At 37.0% G+C, this 23,380-nt stretch overlaps 1 protein-coding gene across 2 annotated transcripts in view; it reads left to right on the top strand.

Moving 5' to 3' along the window:
• LOC149426936 (uncharacterized) overlaps window positions 1–8,627 on the top strand; it is an 87,621-nt gene extending 78,994 nt beyond the window's left edge. For both annotated transcript variants that reach the window (XM_089634273.1, XM_089634282.1), the window contains 3 exons: window positions 3,758–3,923; window positions 4,356–4,477; window positions 4,575–8,627. In XM_089634273.1, coding sequence (XP_089490399.1) covers window positions 3,758–3,923; window positions 4,356–4,477; window positions 4,575–5,636 — 1,350 coding nt within the window. In that variant the 3' untranslated portion in view covers window positions 5,637–8,627. The remainder of the gene's footprint in view (window positions 1–3,757; window positions 3,924–4,355; window positions 4,478–4,574) is intronic.
• The last annotated feature ends 14,753 nt before the right edge of the window (window positions 8,628–23,380 follow it).

The raw sequence follows: 23,380 nt of genomic DNA, 5'->3' as shown, positions 1-23,380 counted from the left end.
GTTAAATAAAGACATTGTAGCGAGATTAGATTTAACTAATCTTTTTTATATTTGTTTTGAGAAAAATAGTAGAACCTGCAGACAACAGTCAACAAAATATCATTTTTTGTTAATTCTGTTCAGGAAAATGAAGAATAATGGAATATAGTTAGAATACTGATGGCAGTGGTTAATTAACTTTAAAGACTGTGTCCAAAGTGGTCTGAGAGAAAGCGTTTGTTCCTCATGATATATAAATTGGTGTAAATTTCCAGTAATGTATTCTTGAAAGTGTTTAAAACTCTTGTTTAAGAGATGTGCATGTTTCCACCGGTCTTGTATGTGGTACCTAGGCTTGCTACTTGATACTGCGGGTACGTTCGCAGGAATCGCAGAAAATTCTATTGTGATATCAAACGTCACGCGGTGGGATTAGTCCACGGCAATACTAACATTCAACAAGCAATCAAGATGCACAGGGGCACCCAACTAAACTAGACAATCCTAAAATGTGATGCATATTATGACGACTTTCGAATGAATTCCGCAAGTCTACACTTATTATTTGCGGTATAAATATTAGGCGGGGCGTCAGGCCAAAATAACGAAAAAAAAATAGCTCAACTTTTAAAGATTCTTGCTAAACGATCAGTTTACACCCGCATTGTTCAAGCGGGTTCCCCACAGAGCCTCGGATCATTCCAAAGAATGGTCCATGTTTAACGGATTGCAGCAGGAAAAATATAATTTACGGGAGTGAATAAACAGATGAATGTAACAAAAAAGTTAGATTTTAGATAGTAAATTGAATCCATGAATGCTTTAAAAGTTTACAATCTCACAATAGTTGAGGACTCCCGCAATAATTATTATTAAGTATTGTTATTGTATGCAGCTCCCACGACTCTGGCCGCCCATCTGTTCTAGCTGAGTTTACCTCCTCCGTCGGTGTAATGACAAATTATTGGTAAAAACATTGTTAATTCCTGAGCATGAGTAATATGAGTATGCTTCAATATAGCCTTCCAATTCTTACATAAACACAAAATAAATAACTGTTGTTTTAACTTACCAATTACTGTCCTCGAAGTGTTATTTATTATTAACCAGGAAAGAACCCAAAACTTAATATGTCCTCGTCTAAAAATTACACTCAACGGAAACGCTTTCGTGACACTTGGCTATTTAGATTGAGAGGTGCCATGCATCATATTCTAAAAAATATTTCATTGTGATTAATACTTATTTCAAATTGAATTGTTTAAAGTAAATAATAGAAACTTTTAAATAGCATGAAAATTGTGTTTTCTACACCAATAGATAAATTACCTAACACAATTACGTGTTATGTCACAGACTCCCTAGAACTGATAATTAGCTGTCACTCAAAATGAAACAATAGGAAATTTCCGAGTGTTTAATCTTTCACCATCTTTGGCGTCAGAGAATAGCTTGGGGGCTTCCTCAAGGTCGGCATTATAGTCCACCGTTACCTAGTGTGGTCTACATGTAAACAATCAGATTCTAGGGATATCAAGTGAGTCATTGTGTCACTGAAACACCTAAGCGTATATTATTATTCACCTTCTAGCTCTTCCATTCAGGTGAGACTCATCACTAAAATACCAAGTAGCTGTTAGCCGCATGGCCAAATTAGAAGCCACGGCCATCATTACAATTATCATTATACGGTTATACAGACCGCTATTCTTTTCTGAAATGTGAACAAAAGACTTAACCTATTGCCACGTATGAAAAACATAGTTTATTCATTAAATACTTGGCATTAGTACAAAGAACTAATTTACAATGCGAGTCACGTAAACCATCTCAGCATAATACGGCCATTTATTTTTGACCTGGTCATATTTGCTCCAGCTAAGCACGTAAGAAGATGACTCCACGCGTAGCCTGAATATTTTTTTTGGAAAAACTTACTTACGGACTTTCTTGTTAATTTGAAGAGCCTGGTATCGTGTCGTTTTGCGATGGTGTGACGCTTGTTGTTGTGCGTGATCATCGGACGTGAGTGAAATCGATTGGTCCGATACGGACATAGATATTCTAGCGGCATCCTGCATCCATATGTGTCAAGTTGAAGTTATAATAACTACGTGCCTACGCATGAGAACACATTCCACACTACACATACCGCTCCTGGCCCTTAGAAGCATCACGCAGTGAAAATAGCCTACTACCAGGGGCGTCGCTTCCACATGTGCATGCACGAAATCGATGTACACAGATACATTTTAGAGGCGGTTACAGTCAACAGATTGCTTCGGATGTCTAAAAAAAGTTTCTCCTACCCATAAAACATACAATGATCTCAGTGAAATACGTACATGATAAATCAAGTAAGCTTTGACTAATCTAATACGCGCACACCTTTTTTTCATGACGTCCCTCTAGGATGTTCTAAGCGAGATGGTGGTACTTATATGCTTTTCTCACAATTTATCCACTCGGTCAATCACTTTTAATCATTTTATTTTTTTATTCAAAAGAAATATCAAACACTGACAATCTACACCATTTTTCCGGTTAGAGATTCTTTCAAAATCCTCAATAATTGAAAGCACCCCGATGTATTGCATAAATATTGTACGTAATTGAAAACCGATTTTTAGGTGAAAGAACGTAGCCAACATCGTTCCTTCCGTACCTAAGGACGGGTTGTTTCGGAGAATTTGAACAATTCATCAAATTTCAACGTTCATTTTCAAGTTCTGTGAAAGATTTTTTCAAGTTCTGTTTTTATTTCAGTTCTGTCAAGCATCTAGCCTATAATGATATAAAAACAGAACTTGAATAAGACTTTCACAGAACCCGTAAATGAACGTTGAAATTTGATGAATTGTTCAAATTCTCCGAAACAACCCGTCCTAAGTCAACGATATTAGGTGCTTCGACAATATTAAATATTAAGGACGGCATTTTCAATATTCGGAGCACTCGTGGCGGCCCTGGTGCCTGGTTGCTGCTTCAAAGAAAATAATACGGTTTCACTTTTAATAAAAGTTTTAATTTGGCAAGCATTTTCTAGCGCCTTGCCCATAAAATGTCATTTCCGGTCACTGTCAAGGTCAAATTGATTTATGATGGTGAAATTGTTTTATCGTTTGGACACTTGCTGATGACTGATGACTGAGGAAGATTGAGGATTGAGAAATCATAAGGCGTCAAGTTCATGATTGGATGTGCAATTAATTTTATGTCATTAGGCGTGACATGTGACGGTACAGGTTAATTTTTATCGTGGATGAAGTTTGTTTTGTTTATGGGATTGTCAGGTGTATTAATTAAGCTAATTGTGTGTAAAACCTTTCGGAATAATAAGTAACCAATTATATTGGCTTTTATTTTGACTATATATTAATACGACCTTATAATTTGAATATTTATTAATACAGATAAGTAACTTCCTTGGATCTTAACCCAAATGTGGTTGGTTACAAACTCGGTGTGGGAAAATTATCGTTTACGAATACACATTGTTTTATGTAAAACGGTTTTTGTTGTATCATTGTAATCTAAAATTTGTTTAAAATGGGTTTAGATTTATTTAGTGACAAGATTATAAGTAGAAATTTAAGAACCTGCCTCTTCCCATTTTCTTTTTTTCTTCTCCGTGTTCTCAATTTCGCAACATTCCCAAATTAAAATAATTATTATATTAACAAATCTTGCGTTGAAAAAGATTATTATAATGTTCCTATCGCTGAAAGCTCCGTTGTGTCCTATCTTTAACTAATGATTTGTTTGTGTTTCTTTGCAGCTGGGCTTGGTAGGAGCTGTATTAAGCTCCTGGAGCAGCGCCCCCGGGAGCCCTAACGGACAGTACCACATCCAGACCGACGAGGGTCCAGAGAGATACTTTCGCTATCAGACCCAGAGCGGCCAGTACCGCAAGGAGAAGCGCCTTCAGGACGGGACCGTAGTAGGTAATGTATCCAAGACATGCACGCAGGGATAAAACCAATATCATGATATATCCATAATCTATGTACACATCCATAACTAGTGATAAAATCACTCACCGCGAAAGAGTGCCCAAACCGACCCATTATTTTTGTCAGACAACTTGATACATGAGGAAACAGATCTTGTAGAAGTACCATATTTTGCTCGAATATTCCCCGGGTAGAGGAAAATAAAGCAACTGATTTTTTCAATAGCAAGGTTTCGTATGGAATTCAAACATTACCAGAAACGCCTTTGCAGAAGGACATTTTTCTTGGGAACCAGTTTTTCAAGTTTCGTATTTGGTTCTGGGATCGATGTTTTAAATCAGACGAATGCGGTGCTAGATTTTCTATATAATAAGGAGATATTTTTAACACATTTATGACTGATTGCATTTTGTTGTCTTCCAGGGTCCTACGGATGGATTGATGCCGATGGATTCCTCCGTCTGAGAGACTACATAGCTGATGACCAGGGATACAGAATCTTGAAGTCCAAGACAGTATTTGTTGGACACAACCGCCCCATTGAAGTACGTACTATTTTTATAGAAATATATCATCATTATATCTCAGTTTTGTTTGGTTATCCAAAGTTTCGTCTATTCATTCGAAACCGTTTTATTTCAGGAGGCCATCAAGGCAGCCAAAAAGGTAGCCCCCCAGGCAGGAATTTTAGTGGGGGCTCACAGACCAGTTTCCGCTGGCTACCCTGCCCGAGGAACGCCCGCCTACCCGACCCGAGGAGTGTCCGCCGTGGCAGCCCCCGTGACTCCCGCCCCGACCTTCGCCTCCTACTTGCCGCCCTCCAACACTCCTCAGGTGTTGGTGTCCCATAATTCTATAGAGAGCAGCACCCAGACACCGGAATACGATTTCAGGCCGACCGTTGAACCAATTGCTGCGGTCTCCTTCACAGACAGACCACCATCCTATTACGCAACGACTCCAGCACCAGTGGAACAATCATCTTCATCATATTTACCTCCGAACGTACCTGAAACGTACTTACCTCCATCATCCACCCCATCAGCTTATCTACCTCCAGTTGAGTCATCTACTTATCTTCCACCAGTGGAGTCTTCTTCATATCTTCCGCCTGCCGTGTCTTCCACATACCTCCCACCTGTCCACTATTACTCATCCACTCCAGCTCCGGTTGTGGCAATCACTTCGAATGTGCTGGGAGACTACCATAGGAAATACCACATCGACCCAGTTGTCCAACAACAGCAAGCCTACGAACAACAACAACAACCAAACTATGGAGACCGAAATCTGTACTCCACCAAAACCTTGAACGTGGATCCATTTAGTCTGCAGAGCACTCCGATCGACCGCAAGGATCAGTATGTGTACCAACGGCCACAACAATCTTACAACAGACATCAGAGCACCAACCCCGCTGCGTATGGAGGGAATCAAATCGGGAACGGATACGATCCACAATATCCCACTTATGATGGCGTATCAGTTACAAACAATGGCTTCAGGTATTACCTGCCTAAGCAGTACCACGAGGAAGAAAACTCGGGAAGTGACACACGGTCCGGCAGCTTCGGCTACGTGGATCCATTCGGCATCCGAAGAGTGATATATTACAACACCTCTCCAGGATCTGGCTTCGTTCATAGAAAGAACAACAGGTACGTGGGTTTCGACGCCACGCCGTACGATCCTAGGCCAGTGTAAGAAAGACGATTAATATTGTGAGACAAAAGCGGGTGACAACGATATATTACGCCACTTTAATTCAGCTGTTTTGTAACAAACGCCTTCCGATCCATATACATATAAGAGGAATGTTGTTCGCAATGGCAGCCGCCTTGACATTGGGCCACCAACGCTATTTTTTTCTCATAAAGCATATTAAATTATTAATTATAAAGACATTTGCACGTTGTAATTTTGCGTCACTCTTAATAATTATTAATTATTTGCAAAGCGGAATAGTATTTGTGATCAATTACATAACTATTGTTAGGAATGACTGATCTAAAGCTTAATTTGAATGTATCATTACCTCTAGGAGCGCAGTATTTCTTTGTGTTCAACAATTTTCAATTCAACCTAAGATACTTTTATCTGCTTATGTCTATATTGTCTATGAACCAAATGAGTTGTATTTTTATGTTAGTACGAACGTTTCTTTTTCTTGTGTGAACTCTGTAGATCGTCAGGCTTCCTCTTCTTGCTCGTTTTCAAATGTATTTGTTTCATTTCCTTTGTGTATCAATGGTACTTGTATGTATATTGTTGCGTTTCCGCCCACTGTCTTCCCACATTTGGTCAGAAGGAAATACATAACAGCGCGCGCCATCAAGACGCAAAAAGTCTAGTCGTGGGAGGCAAAAGTGGACCGGCCACAATAGTAAATATACAAGTCTAGGTTATGGCAAACCCAACATAAGTAACATTGGTATGAAGCTTTGAAGTCACATCAACATGATTGTATCAATTTATTTTAACGAAAATCGATCACTCTGACTCTATCAAATTTTGATTTCTAGCCGGTGCAAATCGAGGGTGAACATTTTGCGGTTTCAACAGAAGTTAAATGATTTTTTACCCATATTCATAATAAGCGAAACGATGAGTTCAATATTCATGTCGAGTATTACAAATATAATATAACCAAATGTCAAATCTCTTAAACCAGATACGAACGAATCTGTTTTTGATATCTTTTGTTATTCGCGGAATACTGTTGTCATCCAGAGGATTTTTCCGAATATTTTCTGGATATCTAAAGTAAATTAATTGTTTATATACTTTTGCTTGCTAGCAATGTGTATGTTTGTGATATTATATATTTTTAACATACATAGCATTAGCTGCATGGTTGAAAAATGTATTTGAAGATATTTTTGTGGAAACCCCAGCGTTATGGTAATAGGATGACAATCATTTTCATTATTCGTACAAGAGTAATAAACACCAAACACGTATAAAGATTATAAAACGAAACAGGTGTATTACGTAAATCTGATTCATAATAAAACAGTGTCAAGTGTACCGGGGGGGTGACGTTCGCGTGATTAAATTAATTATTGAGCAAATTTCTTTTAACTGGTGTTATAAACAATTTGTTTAACTAGTGTTGCAAACCCTGGTCTGGCCTTAAATAGAGGTGCGACCTCCAAGTGATCGCCTTATAGGGCTCCAAGGCGTGGGGCGGGCTCCAATGAGCCCCATACAAAAAGCTAGATTTGATAGCTCTTTTATAGCCAGCCAATCTCTCTAAAATCGCCTAATTTTTATTTGTATGCAAATAAAACAATAAAATTGAAGGTTGAAAAACTCTGAGTTGAATGCACATAGCTATTATAGTTTGCAGCTACAGCGGTGAATGCTGTGACTTTATACATATATTTAGGTACAGATTTACTTTCTTTTCTATGCACGTTCCGAAAACATAACGAACTAAAGTTAATTTTGCTCTGTTTTCACATTATCTACAGCAGCAACTAGCAACTAGAAACATCTCCGACTGCACATGAAAGTAGTATGTATGTACTTATATTATAAACTAATAATAAGTTTACAAGTGCAGAAGAGAATGCAGAACAGATTAATATTACTAATTTTAATGATATTTATTGTACGTATAGGAACTCCTAATTTATTTTTAATATTATTAATACTTTCTTTCTAATTTTTTAATCAGTAAATCTTTAGTTTATTTGGTGCCATTATATTTTTATCGGCTTAAGGGAGCCTTTTCCCCTCAACTTTAAAATTTATGTCAATTAACTGAATCAGAAAAATTCTTAATAGTTTTACGTACTACCACTGCAGTTTCAGCAATTATGCCAAATTGATAGCATGAGCGTAGAATCTATAGAGAGAAGCAATTTCATAATAGATTTGTTAAATTATAATCATTATTGTTTTACGTTATGACTGTATAAAAATGTATATGGATAATATCCATGAAAACTATCTGGAACAGAAATGACTTATTTGCGAAGTTATTTTCATCAATAAAATATTGATAATTTTCCAATTAAATGTGTTAGTTAGTTGGCATTTAATTAGGATCAAAATTTCCCTTTGCATCATATCATTAAAATGAATATATTTGAATATTTCTTGATTTCAAATTTGGCGAAACAAAAAAAATCTTAAGAAGCTTCTTTGACCGATATAGTTTTGATCTTTTTCCAATTACTTATATTATTTACATTTATCTTTAAATGTAGATAAACATTGTCTTAATATCTTAGAAGATATGGTAATATCCACAACAAATTGTATTTTCTCCTATTATTTTTACTTTTTAGACGCAAATTTAATATACCCAGTTACACTGTAAAAAAAAAAAACAAATATCTATTCCGAATGCTCTCTATTTAAACTGTAGTAGAAGCCAACTGCCAATATAAATAATTGATTATTTCCTAAATCAAAATACCTTTTTTTTATTTGGAACATAGTTTTACATAACTAATAGATGTTTCTTATTTGTAGCAAAGTAAACAATGATTAAAACATTAACATACATTATCTACTGATTTTGTTAATAATTTTTCATTGCTTAATAACATGTTACCAATGAATTCTTGTTACAAAATCTCTCTTAGTCATTAAAATAAGTATCTACGCATACACAATAGTTGTTAGTTATTCATATAAACATGAACATGTATGGGTATTTAATAAGAATAAATAAAATTTAAAATATTGAGTGTGTTTTTATTTAAACAATATAATATTTGGTACATTGTTGTATGCATAAGATATATTGAAACAATCATAAGATTGTGTACGTCACAAAGACTACGGTGGACCGGCTTTGTGGAAAAATTGACAGGACACCTAAAATCATGATCCATTTGGAGAGGTGAACTGACGTGCGTTGAAGAAAATTGAAGAAGGATGGGAAGACTAAGCGTGTGGATGGCCGTGTACCGTGGAAAAAAATTATTTGTTATCTTATGATTACAATGATTTTCTGTTCAAAATATTATTTTATAGGTATGCACTTCATCGTTGTTCAAACGAACAGTTCCGATTTTGAAAATGACACTTAAATTCAAAGCCAATTCGAGTTCCGGAGTTACAGACACACAACCGAAATTAGTATTTTTAATTATGGTGACAGATATTTCGATGTTGTTTTAACTATTTAAATAAAATAAAAATGTCCTGGAACCCTGAAAGAGCTGACACAAGAATAAAAACTGAAAGACATTATTTAATTTGATTTACTTAATTTTTATTGTTCATTAATTTTAACAAAGTATACTTTAAAAATGTAATATTTCTTGAAGAGGGGCAAAATTTTACTTTGATGTTCACATGTTGGAAAGGAGCAATTCAAAAATACCTGCTACAGAGCACAGATAAGTTTGTTGATTTAAACTGGTAAGTAATATACGATTGAAGAAGAAGAAAATACTACTAAACCTAAACGAAACATGAAACAGAACAAGATGCAGAAAAATAAAAAGGTAACGGTCTCAACTGGGAATCAAACCTAGGATCTATGTCTTACCGGGAAAAGGCTTCAAACTACTCGGCCACTGGAACCTAATTATTTTTATAATATTTTTGTCGATCTCTTATTCCAAAGTCAGAATTAATAATATCATCTTTCAACTAATTTCAACTAATGATTACAAAGTTCTAAAGAATTTGTTTGCAACCTAGATAGTGTCTCGTATAAAAATAACCAATTTTTATCAATCGGGGACGCTTATTGACTTTTTCTAAAAGTCTAAATGAATATTCAATTCTATGTAATAAATCAGTAATCGCCTTTCTATTGTGAGACTTTGTAATAAGAATAAATATGTCATATATTATACAAAACTACAGTACACCATTCGAAATATTGTTAGCATCTAATACATCATTTATTTAAAAAAAAACAACCTCTTTGTGTTATTACATCTTTCTATTGACCTGTCTACAGAATATAACTCTAATAACTAATTTGAGAAAAAAATATAAAAGTAAAAGCATCCATTTTGGCCCCAGGGATCAAATAGTGCTTTCTTTTAAATTGTGTAACCATCCAACTCCAAGCAGAGCATTAAAAAACCATTTCAAACCACAAAACACTTCATAAAAAATCTCTTCAAATTATTTGAAGTGACTTAAATGAGCGAACAAAAAGCCCGAGGCAAAATATTACATGTTTTTCTGATGTGCCCAGATAATTAATTACTATAGTAAATTCGCGCCCATGAATTTATTTACATGGTGGTATTTTATTAATCATAAAAATTAATTATTTATTTATTTATTCATTCGTTAAATGGTACATTACAATAGAATCCTCCGCTGCTCATCTAATTCCTGTGTCGAGATAAGCATATTTACAATTATATTCAATCAAAAAACTAAAATACATAATACATACAGAGATGGATTATATCGAATATTGGGTTTCTATGGTGATTTTTGACAAATGCCACGATATGGGTAATCCAAAATCACCAGTACCAGTTAGTATGGAATTTTTGATAATTTTCTTGAATAGATTTGACGAACTTATAGTTTTTATATTTTCACTAAGCATATTATAAAGCGACGGAGCTTTATAAGAAAAATACCTTTGTCCAAAGAATGTTCTGATATTCACTGGCTGATACATTAAAGAAGAACCCAATCTAGTGGAGCGCACTTGTTGTGATCTTTTGGCAGAATCAAAATTACAGAGACCCTGTATTATGTACAATGCCTTGCTAACATAATTTTTGCTTTCACTGTACAACAACTGTGACTATTATTATTTTTTATTAATTTTTTAGTAACATTTAAAGGCTCTAGGGTAGTCTTGTGACAAGAACCCTAACAGAAAACATTATATGAAAGCATTGATAAGCGCATAGTATACAGTTTTTAATGTAACTATGTCCAATATATTTCTTAATGTGTTGAAGATGTAGGCTAGCTTTCTTATTTAGTTTGTTAATTTAGTCGGTTAGTTTGTTTTATGTCGCCAATATGGAGATTTATCTACTCTAGAACGCGGTTCAAATCAACAAAATAATATTAAACTACAAATAAATTGCTATATAACTTATTTAACAAACCGTAGTTATTTTGCCAATTCCGAGCGTATATTGATTAGTTCTTCGTTCGATTACTTTCTCATTCCCGCATCGCTTCGTCTCTTACTTATCAGGGTGAGGGTTAGAGTCTTCACCCAGCTGCTCTAGAAAATTAAGTTACTTAACTTCGGTTACCTCTAGCAGGACTGACTCCACGGACGCTTACGTCAGCACGGTGTTAAAACAAGGTAACTAAATCGTCATCCAGTTGGGCAGTGTTGTGAGGCGGATTAAGGGGCTGTAGGAAGGGATTTAATAATGCGGGTCTTGAAGAGGCCCGGATTATGTGAAGGAGAAAAAACAGATGCCGGTAGCTCGTTCCACATGCGAGTCGACTTACACTTACACAATGAGTAATTAAATCGACTGGCCAACTCGAAAACCAAACATCCATTCCTCGAGTGGTTGAAGAAAAATATTTGTTATAATAATATTCCTAAGTTTGAGTAATCTTCAGTCATTTAATTATGGATATTATTTTTTGGAGTTTGAGGATTTCGCTCTGAATTCTGTCCATTATTATTAATAATAATAATATTTGTCTAATTTATATAGCGCCATTTTCATGAAAAATCACTTCAAGGGCTCTGTACAAATATATTTATTAAATAATAAATACAGCTGTCTTACAACTAGGATTCATAATAACTAGTGACTTACATCTAAGACTATAATAAAAATAAAAATATTCCTTTAGAACAATCTAATGTACCTACTATATTCCCGAAAAACTTTGAATGAATTCTCAAAACAATACAATATACAAAAAAGAATTACTAACCTATTAAAAAAAGCAAAAATAGATATTAGTAAAGTTTGACATCGATACATACGACATCTCGCGCCATTTTCAGGAAGGAGTTTCCGAGTTTTCTCTTTCACGTTGCGGAATTGTTTGTCGACGGAGTACTCGGTTACGAGATGTCGCTAAATGTGGTTCGAAAGGCTCGTTGATCAAATGCACTATTCAAATACACCACATAATTCAAATTATTTGCATTTTTAAGTACATACACATTGTGAAATCTGTTTGTTTACACAATTGACATTTATACCTATGTACCATATGATACCTTTGAAAAAATATTATGATAAAAACCTTTCATTCTCTCTCTGTTTACTCCTTTTAAATTACCTTAAATCCATAGCATGGAGGGTGAAAATTCGCAGGATATGTATTTGACAAATAACGATTTTGTATAAGTACTTTCAAGTGCGTAAATAAATCCTTTGTTGGGTGAATATAATATACTTTGAAAATAGTCCGTATTATCAATGTTTGGGCTTTTAAATGGATCTAGTATCGTTTTAAAGCATCCCGTAAGATATAAGTGATTGGCACAGGAAAAAGTATACTGTTTTTTTGTATTTTTATTTAATATATTTCGTAATGATCTGAATTTTTGTTGGCAATATTTAGTTTCGTAATCAGAACTACACCAGAATTTGTTTTAACAAACTGCCTAATAATGACTGCACATACTGTGGTGGGATAGTGGTGGGACCTCCCCAAAATCCATGGCATATTGAAAAAAAAAATCATTTGTTCTTATTGGTTGAAAATACAGCCTAATTAAGAATGGAGATGATTTTTATTATTTATGGCTGGTAAATATAATGTTTTTTGCTTTTGTGTTGTTTTAAAATTAGGTGTAAAAAATTGATTTGCATTTCTCATTAGTTGGTAGATTTCTTGATATTCTGTGATATGTTGCTTTACAAATTTTGATAATGGAAGCTTGTTTAAATATGTCATTTCGGGGGTTTAAGATCACAGGGGCCCATTTACAAAAACAGAGTTTTGAGATAAACGCAAAAAATGGAAAGCTTATACGCTCAACTGCATGCTCAACTGATATTCCCAACTGTATCTCTTAAACGGCTTTCTTATAAATATGATTATAGCATTACCCAAGCCAAGCTTAATTCTTAAAACCAGTTTTAGTAGCTAGGCCCAGTGATCCTTAGCCCTCGATTTGGTACCTACTGGAAACAGTTTAAAAAGTGATTTTGTTGAAAAGGTAGGATTTAAAATTATATATATATATATATATATATATATTTACATTAACATCACACAGGAGGTCTTGAGGAAAAAAAATTCCCTCAGGGCCTATGTCATCTTTCGGGATGCTGCGTGGAGGGTATTTTTTTTAATTAAAGAAGGGAGAGGAAGTACTGGGAAGATAAAGGGTATGAGGGTTGGGTGTAATCTAGGGATCGGTGTGTCCAAGAGTGACGGACATATGAATATATCACTCCTACTGCGGCGCAAAGTGATGGGTCGAGAGATCAGTTGGAGAGTTCAAAGGGTCTCCCCAAACCAGCTTCTCCCGTTCTGGCGCGTCACAAAGCTAATGGGCGGGCGCGTTGTGAACACACCACACCCAATGAATCTGGGCACCCCAAACACCTAAATCACCAAACGTAGCGAACCACTTGGCGTGACCTATGGCAAAGGTGTTGGTTATCCAATTTTTTTTTCCAGGGTGGCGGTGCCCAAACCCTCCTACCAAATTTATAATTCTGACGTTCAAATTTCTCCTCACTACACCTGATTACGAAAACGTTTTGTACCCTATACAATTTTTTGCTATAAGCTATGAAAAAAAAAGTGTGACTGCCACTGTTAAGACAATGTTATACCGTGTTGATATTATTGTGAAATGACACATTGAATAAGAATTCAAATAAGAATATAATGGCCTTAGGGATTGAACAATAATTAATTATTGAGATGTAGGTTATTAAAACGAAATATTTCACTTAATTCAAATGACGCATTGAATTCCTGATGTCAATTAGCATAGAATAATTGATGGAATCTGTTGGAATAATGTCGTTTTCATAACTTCCCAAAACCAAATGCCGAGAAACTTTAATTTTACCTGTATCTAGTATCTTCCTACACTCTTCCTTATCTTCCCCTCAGTTAAAGGCAGGTGGAAGGGACCTGGAGAATTTCGGGGAAGACTGTTCAGCCTCTCTCGGCATGCAGGATGGGCCTGCGGTAAGGAAAAGCAAACTGCCGTGCACATTTTGTGGTACAGTCAGATCATGGTGGATGCTCGAGAAGAAATGCTTGAAGGTTTGCAAGGTATTACTACCAGACCGGTTTCGATTTCCGACCTGATATCGAAAAAGGTGAATTTTAAGTGCTTAATAAAAGTTGAGTGCGTTTAAAAACGGGACTGCAGGCCTTAAACGAATGAATTCACAAGTTTCCAAACTGTCCGTAAAACATGAATATGTTCTTAGGCTATCGGAACACGTATTCATAAAAATTGTAATATTGTAACATTTCGTCATTATATTTATCAGGAAAAGGTCACCTGCATGAGCACGTGTTCTGATGTATCCTGAATGGACTAATATTATACTAGGAAATGGGTTGTAATCACATTTTTCACAGGATTTTAATAAATCAGCCGTACTCATTTTTCTCCGAGTATGAATGTATTTATCTGCCTTGTAATATAAAATAGGTTATAACTTTAGGAACTTATTGGTTTTACTTATTTTTCATCTTGATATTATACAGGAATCGTTGGCTAGAATTGTACTGCTTCTTCGTCTGGGGGTGGCTATATGATAGCTCCGTTTTTCTGCTGGCACAGTTGGTGCCTTTATTTGTCGTCTTTTGTAAGCACTTAGTTTCTTGCACTGTCCACTGCACCACCCCTGACATAGCGGTATCAGTGAAAGGGATGGTTCCCTTCGACCGTAATCTCCAGTTTTCTTGTGGTTCTGTCGGCTGGAGTGAGTTATTAAATCCCCAGGGTTCTTCAGAAGTCTCTTCTTCACAGTCCTATTGTCTTCATTAGGGTCGCGTCTGGCCTAAATGAACCTTATTATGCCAATATCTAAATCAATGAAACTATTTTCAGCTCAGAGTGTAGTTTTATCTCGAACAATGACAACGAAAGAAACATTACGTCATCATTGTACAAAAGGCCATATTTTGCTTTTAAATTTTCATTTCCGCGCCCAAATGACATGATGAAACCCAATGCCTTTTTTATGTGATTCCCAAGGCATTTACTTGCAGACGTTAAAAGTGGAAAACACCAATGGTTGAAGGAAGACGACATAGGCCCTGAGTGAATTTATTTTCCTCACAGCCACTAATTTATAAAAGTTTCTAAGGTATTTATATTTCCGAGGCTTCGGGTATTCTCCCTTGTTATATCTATCCTTCAGCCTTCTTACCCGGAATCCTTTTTTTATATATTAACTCTACACAGGAGGCCCTGAAGAAAATAATTTCCCTCGGGGCCTGTGTCATCTTTGGGGATGCTGTGTGGAGGGTCTTTTTGTGGAGAGGAAGGAGTGAACATGGGTCTTGAAGAGTTCCATGTTGTAGGAGGGAGGAAACACAGAGGCCGGCAGTTCGTTCCACAGCCGAGCTGTTGAACTTAAGAACGAATCGTCGAAGCGACCCGTTCTCATGTGACAAATGTCAACCGTGTACAAATGTTGGGCGCGCGTTTGGCGTGTATCCCGACTACGCACCGGTGCCGAAGGGATCAAACCCTTTGCTAACAGACGTAAAGCTACTTGGTAAGAATTCCAGACATGGCAGCTTGATAATGGCCTATAACCTCTTGACCTCTTCATCATTTGACGGCCTCCGTGGACGAAGGGTAAGGCTCTCGACTAATAATTCGTAGGTTGAGTGTTCAATGCCTGGCGAATGCAATAAAAAAATATTTGCTGTGTTATGTGTTGTTTTATTTCACACATGTTTATTAAAAATAATATATAGTATAGTTGTGGCACGTTTCAGATTGGAAAATACTCTCAGTATCGCCCTGGTGCAAGACCACCATTCAGAATTGAAACGCGTCACAGATCATTCTTTGTTGCAAGATGCAGAATTAATCTACCCATTAGTAAAACCTCTCGGAAAAATTGACCATGCTCTTAAATAAACTTACGCCTGAGTCGATGTTTTTCATTTGAATATTTAAAATTCAAAATGCTAATGATTAACCTCTTTAACGCCAGCGTATCCTTAAGGATACGTTGGAAAATCAGTTCTCTAACTTTCTGTGGAAACCACATATGCTTGACAATTTACTATATTTTTAAATATATAACCACATTATCTAGTAAGACGGTACAATTTACATAAACATTACGTTATGAAGACAATAGAATCAGATGGCGCTCGGCGAAAATTTTGCGTCGGCACACCAAAAGTTAAGTAACAAGTATCAAATAATAATGTAATGTACATTTTCTTATTGGAATGCAATTCTATAAGTGTACTTGTTCAAATAAAACTGTGAAGAGGACGAAGAATCTGTGGTGCCAGCCAATGTACGAATGTTCGTTATTGGTGGAAGAAGGCTCAGATATCTTGCCATCCACATTTTGTAACCAGAAGATACCACCAAAATCCAATGATAAAACCACGTCATCTTTTGGGATGCTGTGTGGAGGGTCTTTTTAGGGAAAGGAAGGAAAAACGTATGTGGGGTGGGTAGGAATCCTTAGTGTCAATGTGTTCAGGAATGACAGACGTTTGGATCCATCCCTCCCACTACGATGCAAGGCGGTTGAGAGAATCCAGCTGGAGAGGTCAAAGGGTATCCCTCTGTCTTTCCCGATCCAGCCCGTCACACAGTGAGCAAACGCATCAGTCCCCAAGACCTATACAGGCCTCACCCCATGAATCCGAGCACCCCTGATGAGTCACCAAACGTATCAAACCACTTGAGGGAACTGTGGCAGGGACGTTGGTTATCCAATAAATCGATTGGAATTGGGTTTGACAGTAAAAGGAATAATGTAAAACACTGAGAATGATCAATAAGATAAGATGCGCTTACAGAAGCTAGAAAAGCTTAAATAAAATAAAATACTTGATTGCTGTAATCATCGCTTAGGTAATACTGATACAAATCTGTTGCCAACAGTATTAATTTACTTGCAAATACCTATCAAGTAGTTGCATCTTGCAATCAGGAATACAAGTGGGACCGGTATTGTGTACATTTTTCACAATAACTTTAGAATAATTAGTGAATATGATGAGTTTTGGGCCGGTACCAGCCCATCCCCCCGGGGTCAACTGACTTGTGTATATAACGTGCAGGTCACGTTGACAATACATCAATCAACTTCGGTTGTTCCAACAATAACAATGGTAAGTGAAACAATATTACAATCATCCAATAATTAATTTGTAAATATATATTTTTTAAATCCAGAATAGTTTCTAAATTACTCTTATTCAATTTTCGCCATGTTGTGTTACGGTTTTTTGTATTTTAAATGTCTTTCAAAATAAGTTAATTTGAAGTGCAATCTTTTCACTTACTACATGTAATTAGCAAGTTTATTGCAAAACTTGATTGCTTAAAATTTATAACACGGGAGTCATTATATTCTTTGAAACAAGTTTTTATTATAGAATACGGAATTTTATTATTACTGTGAATTGTTTTATTTTATTTGATTCAGGTAAACCAATTTCAGAGGTTTTCTCAATCTACAAATTTAACTTTGGATATGCAAAATCTGGTGGTTTGTGTTTGTTTTATGACCTACCTCGAAGATTTTTGTCGCTATTATTAAATAAGAGAAAAAAATAATGTTTTGATGCAGCACAAATATTTATTAAAAATTAAATTGTAGCACGTTATAAAAAAATCCAACGAAGGAAAAGCCTGTCGTGGGTATTATAGTGAATTATAATATTCAATTGTACATTTTCTTTGAAGATAAAAGATATAAAATGTAGTTATCATAAAATATAATGTGAAATATTAACAAAAAATAACATAAAATAAAATTAGAAACATACTTTTTTGACGCGATGTCTAATGATCACAGAAAAATTTTATTGTGTCGACCGCTTTTCCACCCTGGATATCAAGCACGATCGATTGATAAAGGATTTATTTATAATGTAGATAAATTGTCATCATTCCCGAGCACGACTGCAGATCGTTAAAGTACAAACAACAGTTCACTTCCAATAAATAAGTAGTCGTGAACTGTTGTTTGTACGATGGCGATCTGCAGTCATGCTTGGAAACGATGACAACTTACCGACATCATCGATGAAGCCTTTATCGATCGACCGTGCTAGATACAGTGGCATAAATAACAGATGGATTTTTTTGTTGTTAAAGGAGCTTTACTTTACGATGGAATTCAATTTTATAATGCGCTGCTGGAAACTATAAAGTCTGCACCAAGTAATAGATTCAAGCTGGATTATATGAGCCATATTAATCAAAAGAAAATTTAACATTTGTAAAATTGATGTACAAATGGCTAAAATAAAAATTAATTTATACACATAAAACAAAACTGTAGGTCCTTAGTGTTCCTGCATATATTCCACTGCCCCAATTAGCTGTTTATCAAGAAATTTTTTTTAATTCCACATTTTCAGAAATTACTAGTATGGTTCGCCATATTGGCTGGCGCCGCCAACGCCATACAAAAGGGATCAAACCCCCCTCCGCCCGTTCCACCCCCGCCGCCCCCAGCCATCACCTTCCGCCACAGGAGGGACGCCAGCTTCCCCGATGATCTGGTTCAGCTTCCAGTACAAAACTTCGAGACCGACCCCATCGTAGTGCTTCATCCCTACGCGCCAGCCCAGGAGTACGGACCACCACCGCCTCCACCGCCACCCCCACCACCTAAAAAACTATATCCCTATCCGCCAGCTAAATCGTACGGTCCTCCACCACCGCCACCACCTCCACCCCCACCGCCTCCACCCCCAGCACCGCTGAAGCCTTATGAGCCAGTTGTAGAAGAGTACGGACCACCACCTCCACCACCACCACCACCACCGCCGCCTCCAGCACCGCTGAAACCTTATCCCGCTCCAGTTGAAGAGTACTGTCCACCACCACCACCGCCTCCACCGCCTCCACCGCCTCCACCGCCAGCACCATTGAAACCTTATGCACCAGTTGAAGAAGAGTATGGTCCACCACCTCCGCCACCACCACCACCACCACCGCCTCCAGCACCGCTGAAACCTTATCCCGCACCAGTTGAAAAAGAGTACGGTCCACCACCTCCGCCACCACCACCACCACCGCCGCCTCCAGCGCCGCTGAAACCATATGCACCAGCTGACGAATATTACGCACCACCTCCACCACCACCACCCCCACCGCCACCACCACCAGCACCGTTGAAACCCTACAAACCAGCGGAAGAATACGGTCCACCACCACCGCCTCCACCACCACCGCCACCTCCACCACCAGCACCTCTGAAACCTTATCCCGCTCCAGTTGAAAAGTACGGTCCACCACCACCTCCACCACCCCCACCTCCTCCACCTCCTGCACCCCTGAAGCCATATGCACCAGCTAAAGAGTATGGACCACCACCGCCATCACCGCCACCACCTCCACCACCAGCACCGCTAAAACCATATGAACCAGTTGAAGAATATTGTCCACCACCACCACCACCTCCACCACCTCCACCACCAGCACCACTGAAACCGTACGCACCTGCTGAAGAGTACGGTCCACCACCCCCACCACCACCTCCACCACCACCTCCACCGCCACCACCCCCACCAGCACCACTGAAACCGTATGCACCTGCTGAAGAGTACGGTCCACCACCCCCACCACCCCCACCACCACCGCCACCACCCCCAGCACCACTGAAACCGTATGCACCTGCTAAAGAGTACGGTCCACCACCCCCACCACCACCTCCACCACCGCCTCCACCGCCACCACCCCCACCACCACCACCTCCACCGCCGCCACCACCACCGCCACCACCACCTCCTCCACCACCAGCACCACTGAAACCGTATGCACCTGCTGAAGAGTACGGTCCACCACCCCCACCACCACCTCCACCACCCCCACCACCACCACCGCCACCACCTCCACCACCGCCACCACCACCATCTTCCAAACCATACCCACCAGCTGAAGAGTATGGCCCACCACCACCACCACCAACACCTCTTTCGCCATATCCACCGGCAGAACCTCATAAGATATATGGAAATCCTGAACCACTTCCCCCAAACTATAAATTTGTTTGAATGACATAAAAATTATTGATCTACACACTGGTACAATACTTGTTGTAGCAAATATGTACGTATTGTCATGTTTAGGTATCTTATTTGAAAACTTATCAAAATAAGAGTATAATATTTATGTATTTGACTGCTTCACGAAACTCGAAACATAATGTTGTGTGTGTTAATTATTTTTTTTAAATGAAAAAATATTGTTAAAGCTATAAATAAATAAAAAAATATCATACACGAAAATTATAAATATTTATTGTTTTATTGTCTCTTCTAATCAAGTTTACAACACAATCGCAACATAATATAACAATCAAAATGAATACAAAGACGATATAAAACAATACCAAAAGCTTTGATAGACTAATGAAATGGACTCCAGGAAATAAGATTACAAACAGAGAATGGGTTGACTTGATTGAGACTTTCAAACTTAATCTAGACTTTATAGCTGCCCTGGGATCCAAAAAGTCTTCACCCCCAACCAAAATATAAATCTCCGTGGACACCCAAAAAAAATTATAAAACATATTTTGCATCCAATGCTAGGAAACACTTCTTAGCAAATAGGTAATGGATGTATTGAAAACCATGTCAATCGATGCTTACTAATATAACCAAAAGCTCGGTTGAATTCTTATCTGGAGAGAAGAAAATATTAACTTATTTTAAATATGTTTATTGATTTATTGTGAAATTAGATTTGAGTCAATCAACATCGTACTATTGGTTATTTGCAGGTACATAGTATACTGGTTTTTAAAAAACATTGATTTTTGATCTGTCTTGGCCGGTAATCCAAGATTGGATGTCCAATTTATGTTTAGAATAATTTATGTTTTGTCTAATAGCCAGTGGAAGTTCATTGTATGGCTTTTATGCAAATTACCTATTTAAAATTTATTTGGTCGAACGTTGTTTAGCGAAATGCTTTTGGCATAAAGTTGTCTAATGTCCGAAGTACAGATTCTCTTAAAGATTTCGTATATACTGCTGATGATCGGTAAATTATTGGCATTTTTGTCGATTCCAAATTTTATTTCTTTTAAACATTAATACAATAACAAATTAAGGACTTAAAAATGTCTATCTTCATTCTACGAAATTGCAGAGACTTTATGAACATTTCTACATTAAAAATCTTTTTTCATCTCAAGTTTGAAGTCAAGTTGAATATAATATCTGGTTAGCTCACATTGAAATTCACTCCGAATAAATTTCTTAGATTAATTATCTATAAACTCGGTCTAAGTAGTCCAATGACCAAATAAAATAACTTTTTTATTCTCTATTTAACGAGGTAGACTAACTTAAGGTATTGAAACCACAAATTACCCTTTTATTCTCTATTCAACGAAGTAAACTAACTTTAGGTATTGAAACCACAAATTACCTCTTTATTCTCTGTTCAACGAGGTTGATTAACTTAAGTGTTGAAACCACAAATTACAATTACTTTGAAAGAATTGAGATTATTAAAAAATTTTCAGGCTATTATTTTTTTGAATTTTTAACGGTATTTTAGATAGCCCTGATTTACTCAGTCTAAATGCCTTCTATTTACTTATAGAAACTACTGGAAAGATATATGTTTTTTTTATTTAACAATAATGTCTGTACAGACATTTAGTAGATGAGTTCAACTCCACGGAATATAGTTCCAAGAAGGCTACATATATATTTCTTATATGTAGCCTTCTTACTACATATCTTAAAAAAATACTTTTTTGTACATTAGCTCCACATAAGACTCCTTGAGGAAAATAACTTCCCTCAGGGCCTATGCTATCTTAAGGGGTGCTGTGTGGAGGGTTTTTAAGGGAGGAAGGTGGGTAGGGATCTGGGGGTCAATGTATCCAGGAGTGACAAATGAATCCATCCCTGCCACTGCGGTGCAAGACGATGGATCGAGAGTGCCCGGCTGAAGAAATCAAAGGGTCTCCCTCTCTCCTCTACAAGTCTCTCTCGATCCGGCCCGCCACGCAGTAGGCGGGCAAACGCATCCGCCGTTAAGACGATTCTGCCGCCGTTCCTTCAAATTGAAAGAATGAACAAATTTAAACATAATATAATTACGCATTCTGTATTACTCATGGGTTCTACATATTGTCATTAACTAAATTAAATCTGCATTATTATGTATTCGTATGTAAAAGACCTTACGGGCGATAATTTGTGAATAAATGTATAATTAAGAGCTGGGATCAATTTTTTTTTATTTATTTATTTATCGTTTCTTTATATTGTATCTTTTTTTTAAGTTAGAATTTTTAACCTCACTAGGACAAGCCTGTGTTGGGGTTAATAATTTTACAAAATATTAAAAAAATAGTACAAAGATTATAAGAGATTTAAAATAGTACAAATAGTAAAAAAATACAAATATTAAGATAACAATCTTGTTACATTGACGTTTCTAAGAATTTAATACCTGCATGGTACCTATCAGCCTATTCATTAGGCTACCTTTACACTTGTAAGTTTTTTCCTGTAAGTTGCTCACGTAAGCGACTTACGACAAATTTACCAATGTAAACGACACCATAAGTCACTTACCGTAATTTATACCAAGTTACGGAAGTTTTTTTTACGTAAGTTTTTGACAGGTCTAATCGCTCACGCGGGAATTTACAGCTCTCTCACAGCTTATCAAAACAGATTGATAAGTTGAGACGCTTACAGTAAGTTTTGACGTCACTGTCGGGATGGTAAAACAGAAATCTGCAACACTGACAGGTCTTTCTGCCGTTGCTCCTCGGGACTTGTTTATTTGTCGCCATGAACAGCTTTATGAAATAATACACTGCAATAATCTATGGAGACTAACATAACATTATTTATCATTAACACAATGTCATCTTTAAAAAATGCCTGCGTAAATGTGTGATAATGATTCTAGTATTCGACTTCACGAACTGACGGATCAGCTATCAAACTTCACAACAAATTAATATCTCCAATGAATGCATACAAAAATGCAATACAAGAATACATAGAAAACATTACCTGACGCCAAAAATTAGTAAGATTCAATATTAGTAATTTTTATGCCTCTGCCTATGAACATTTAAGCAACCAACTAACCATCACGCCGTTTCCCCGCAGGGGTGGGCTGAGAGGACGGACCGCCAAACAACTCGGTCTTGGCACACACTTCTTGCCTCATTCACATTCATACATCGTCTAATACATAGGTACTCTTCTATTATTCTGACTCTTGACATGGCCCGACTCGAGTATCTGATTCACTTGGTCGTGCCATGTCTTCCTCGGGCGTCCCCGACTTCTGCTACCATTCACATTTGCATCGTATATTCTCCTTACACTCCTTTCTT

The sequence above is a fragment of the Hesperophylax consimilis genome, chromosome 1 (assembly GCF_061612785.1).
Source record: "Hesperophylax consimilis isolate HC1 chromosome 1, BYU_Hcon_1.0, whole genome shotgun sequence".
NCBI lineage: Eukaryota > Metazoa > Arthropoda > Insecta > Trichoptera > Limnephilidae > Hesperophylax > Hesperophylax consimilis.
Note: the sequence above shows the minus strand (reverse complement) of the source record. Positions and strands in the feature narration are given on the sequence as shown.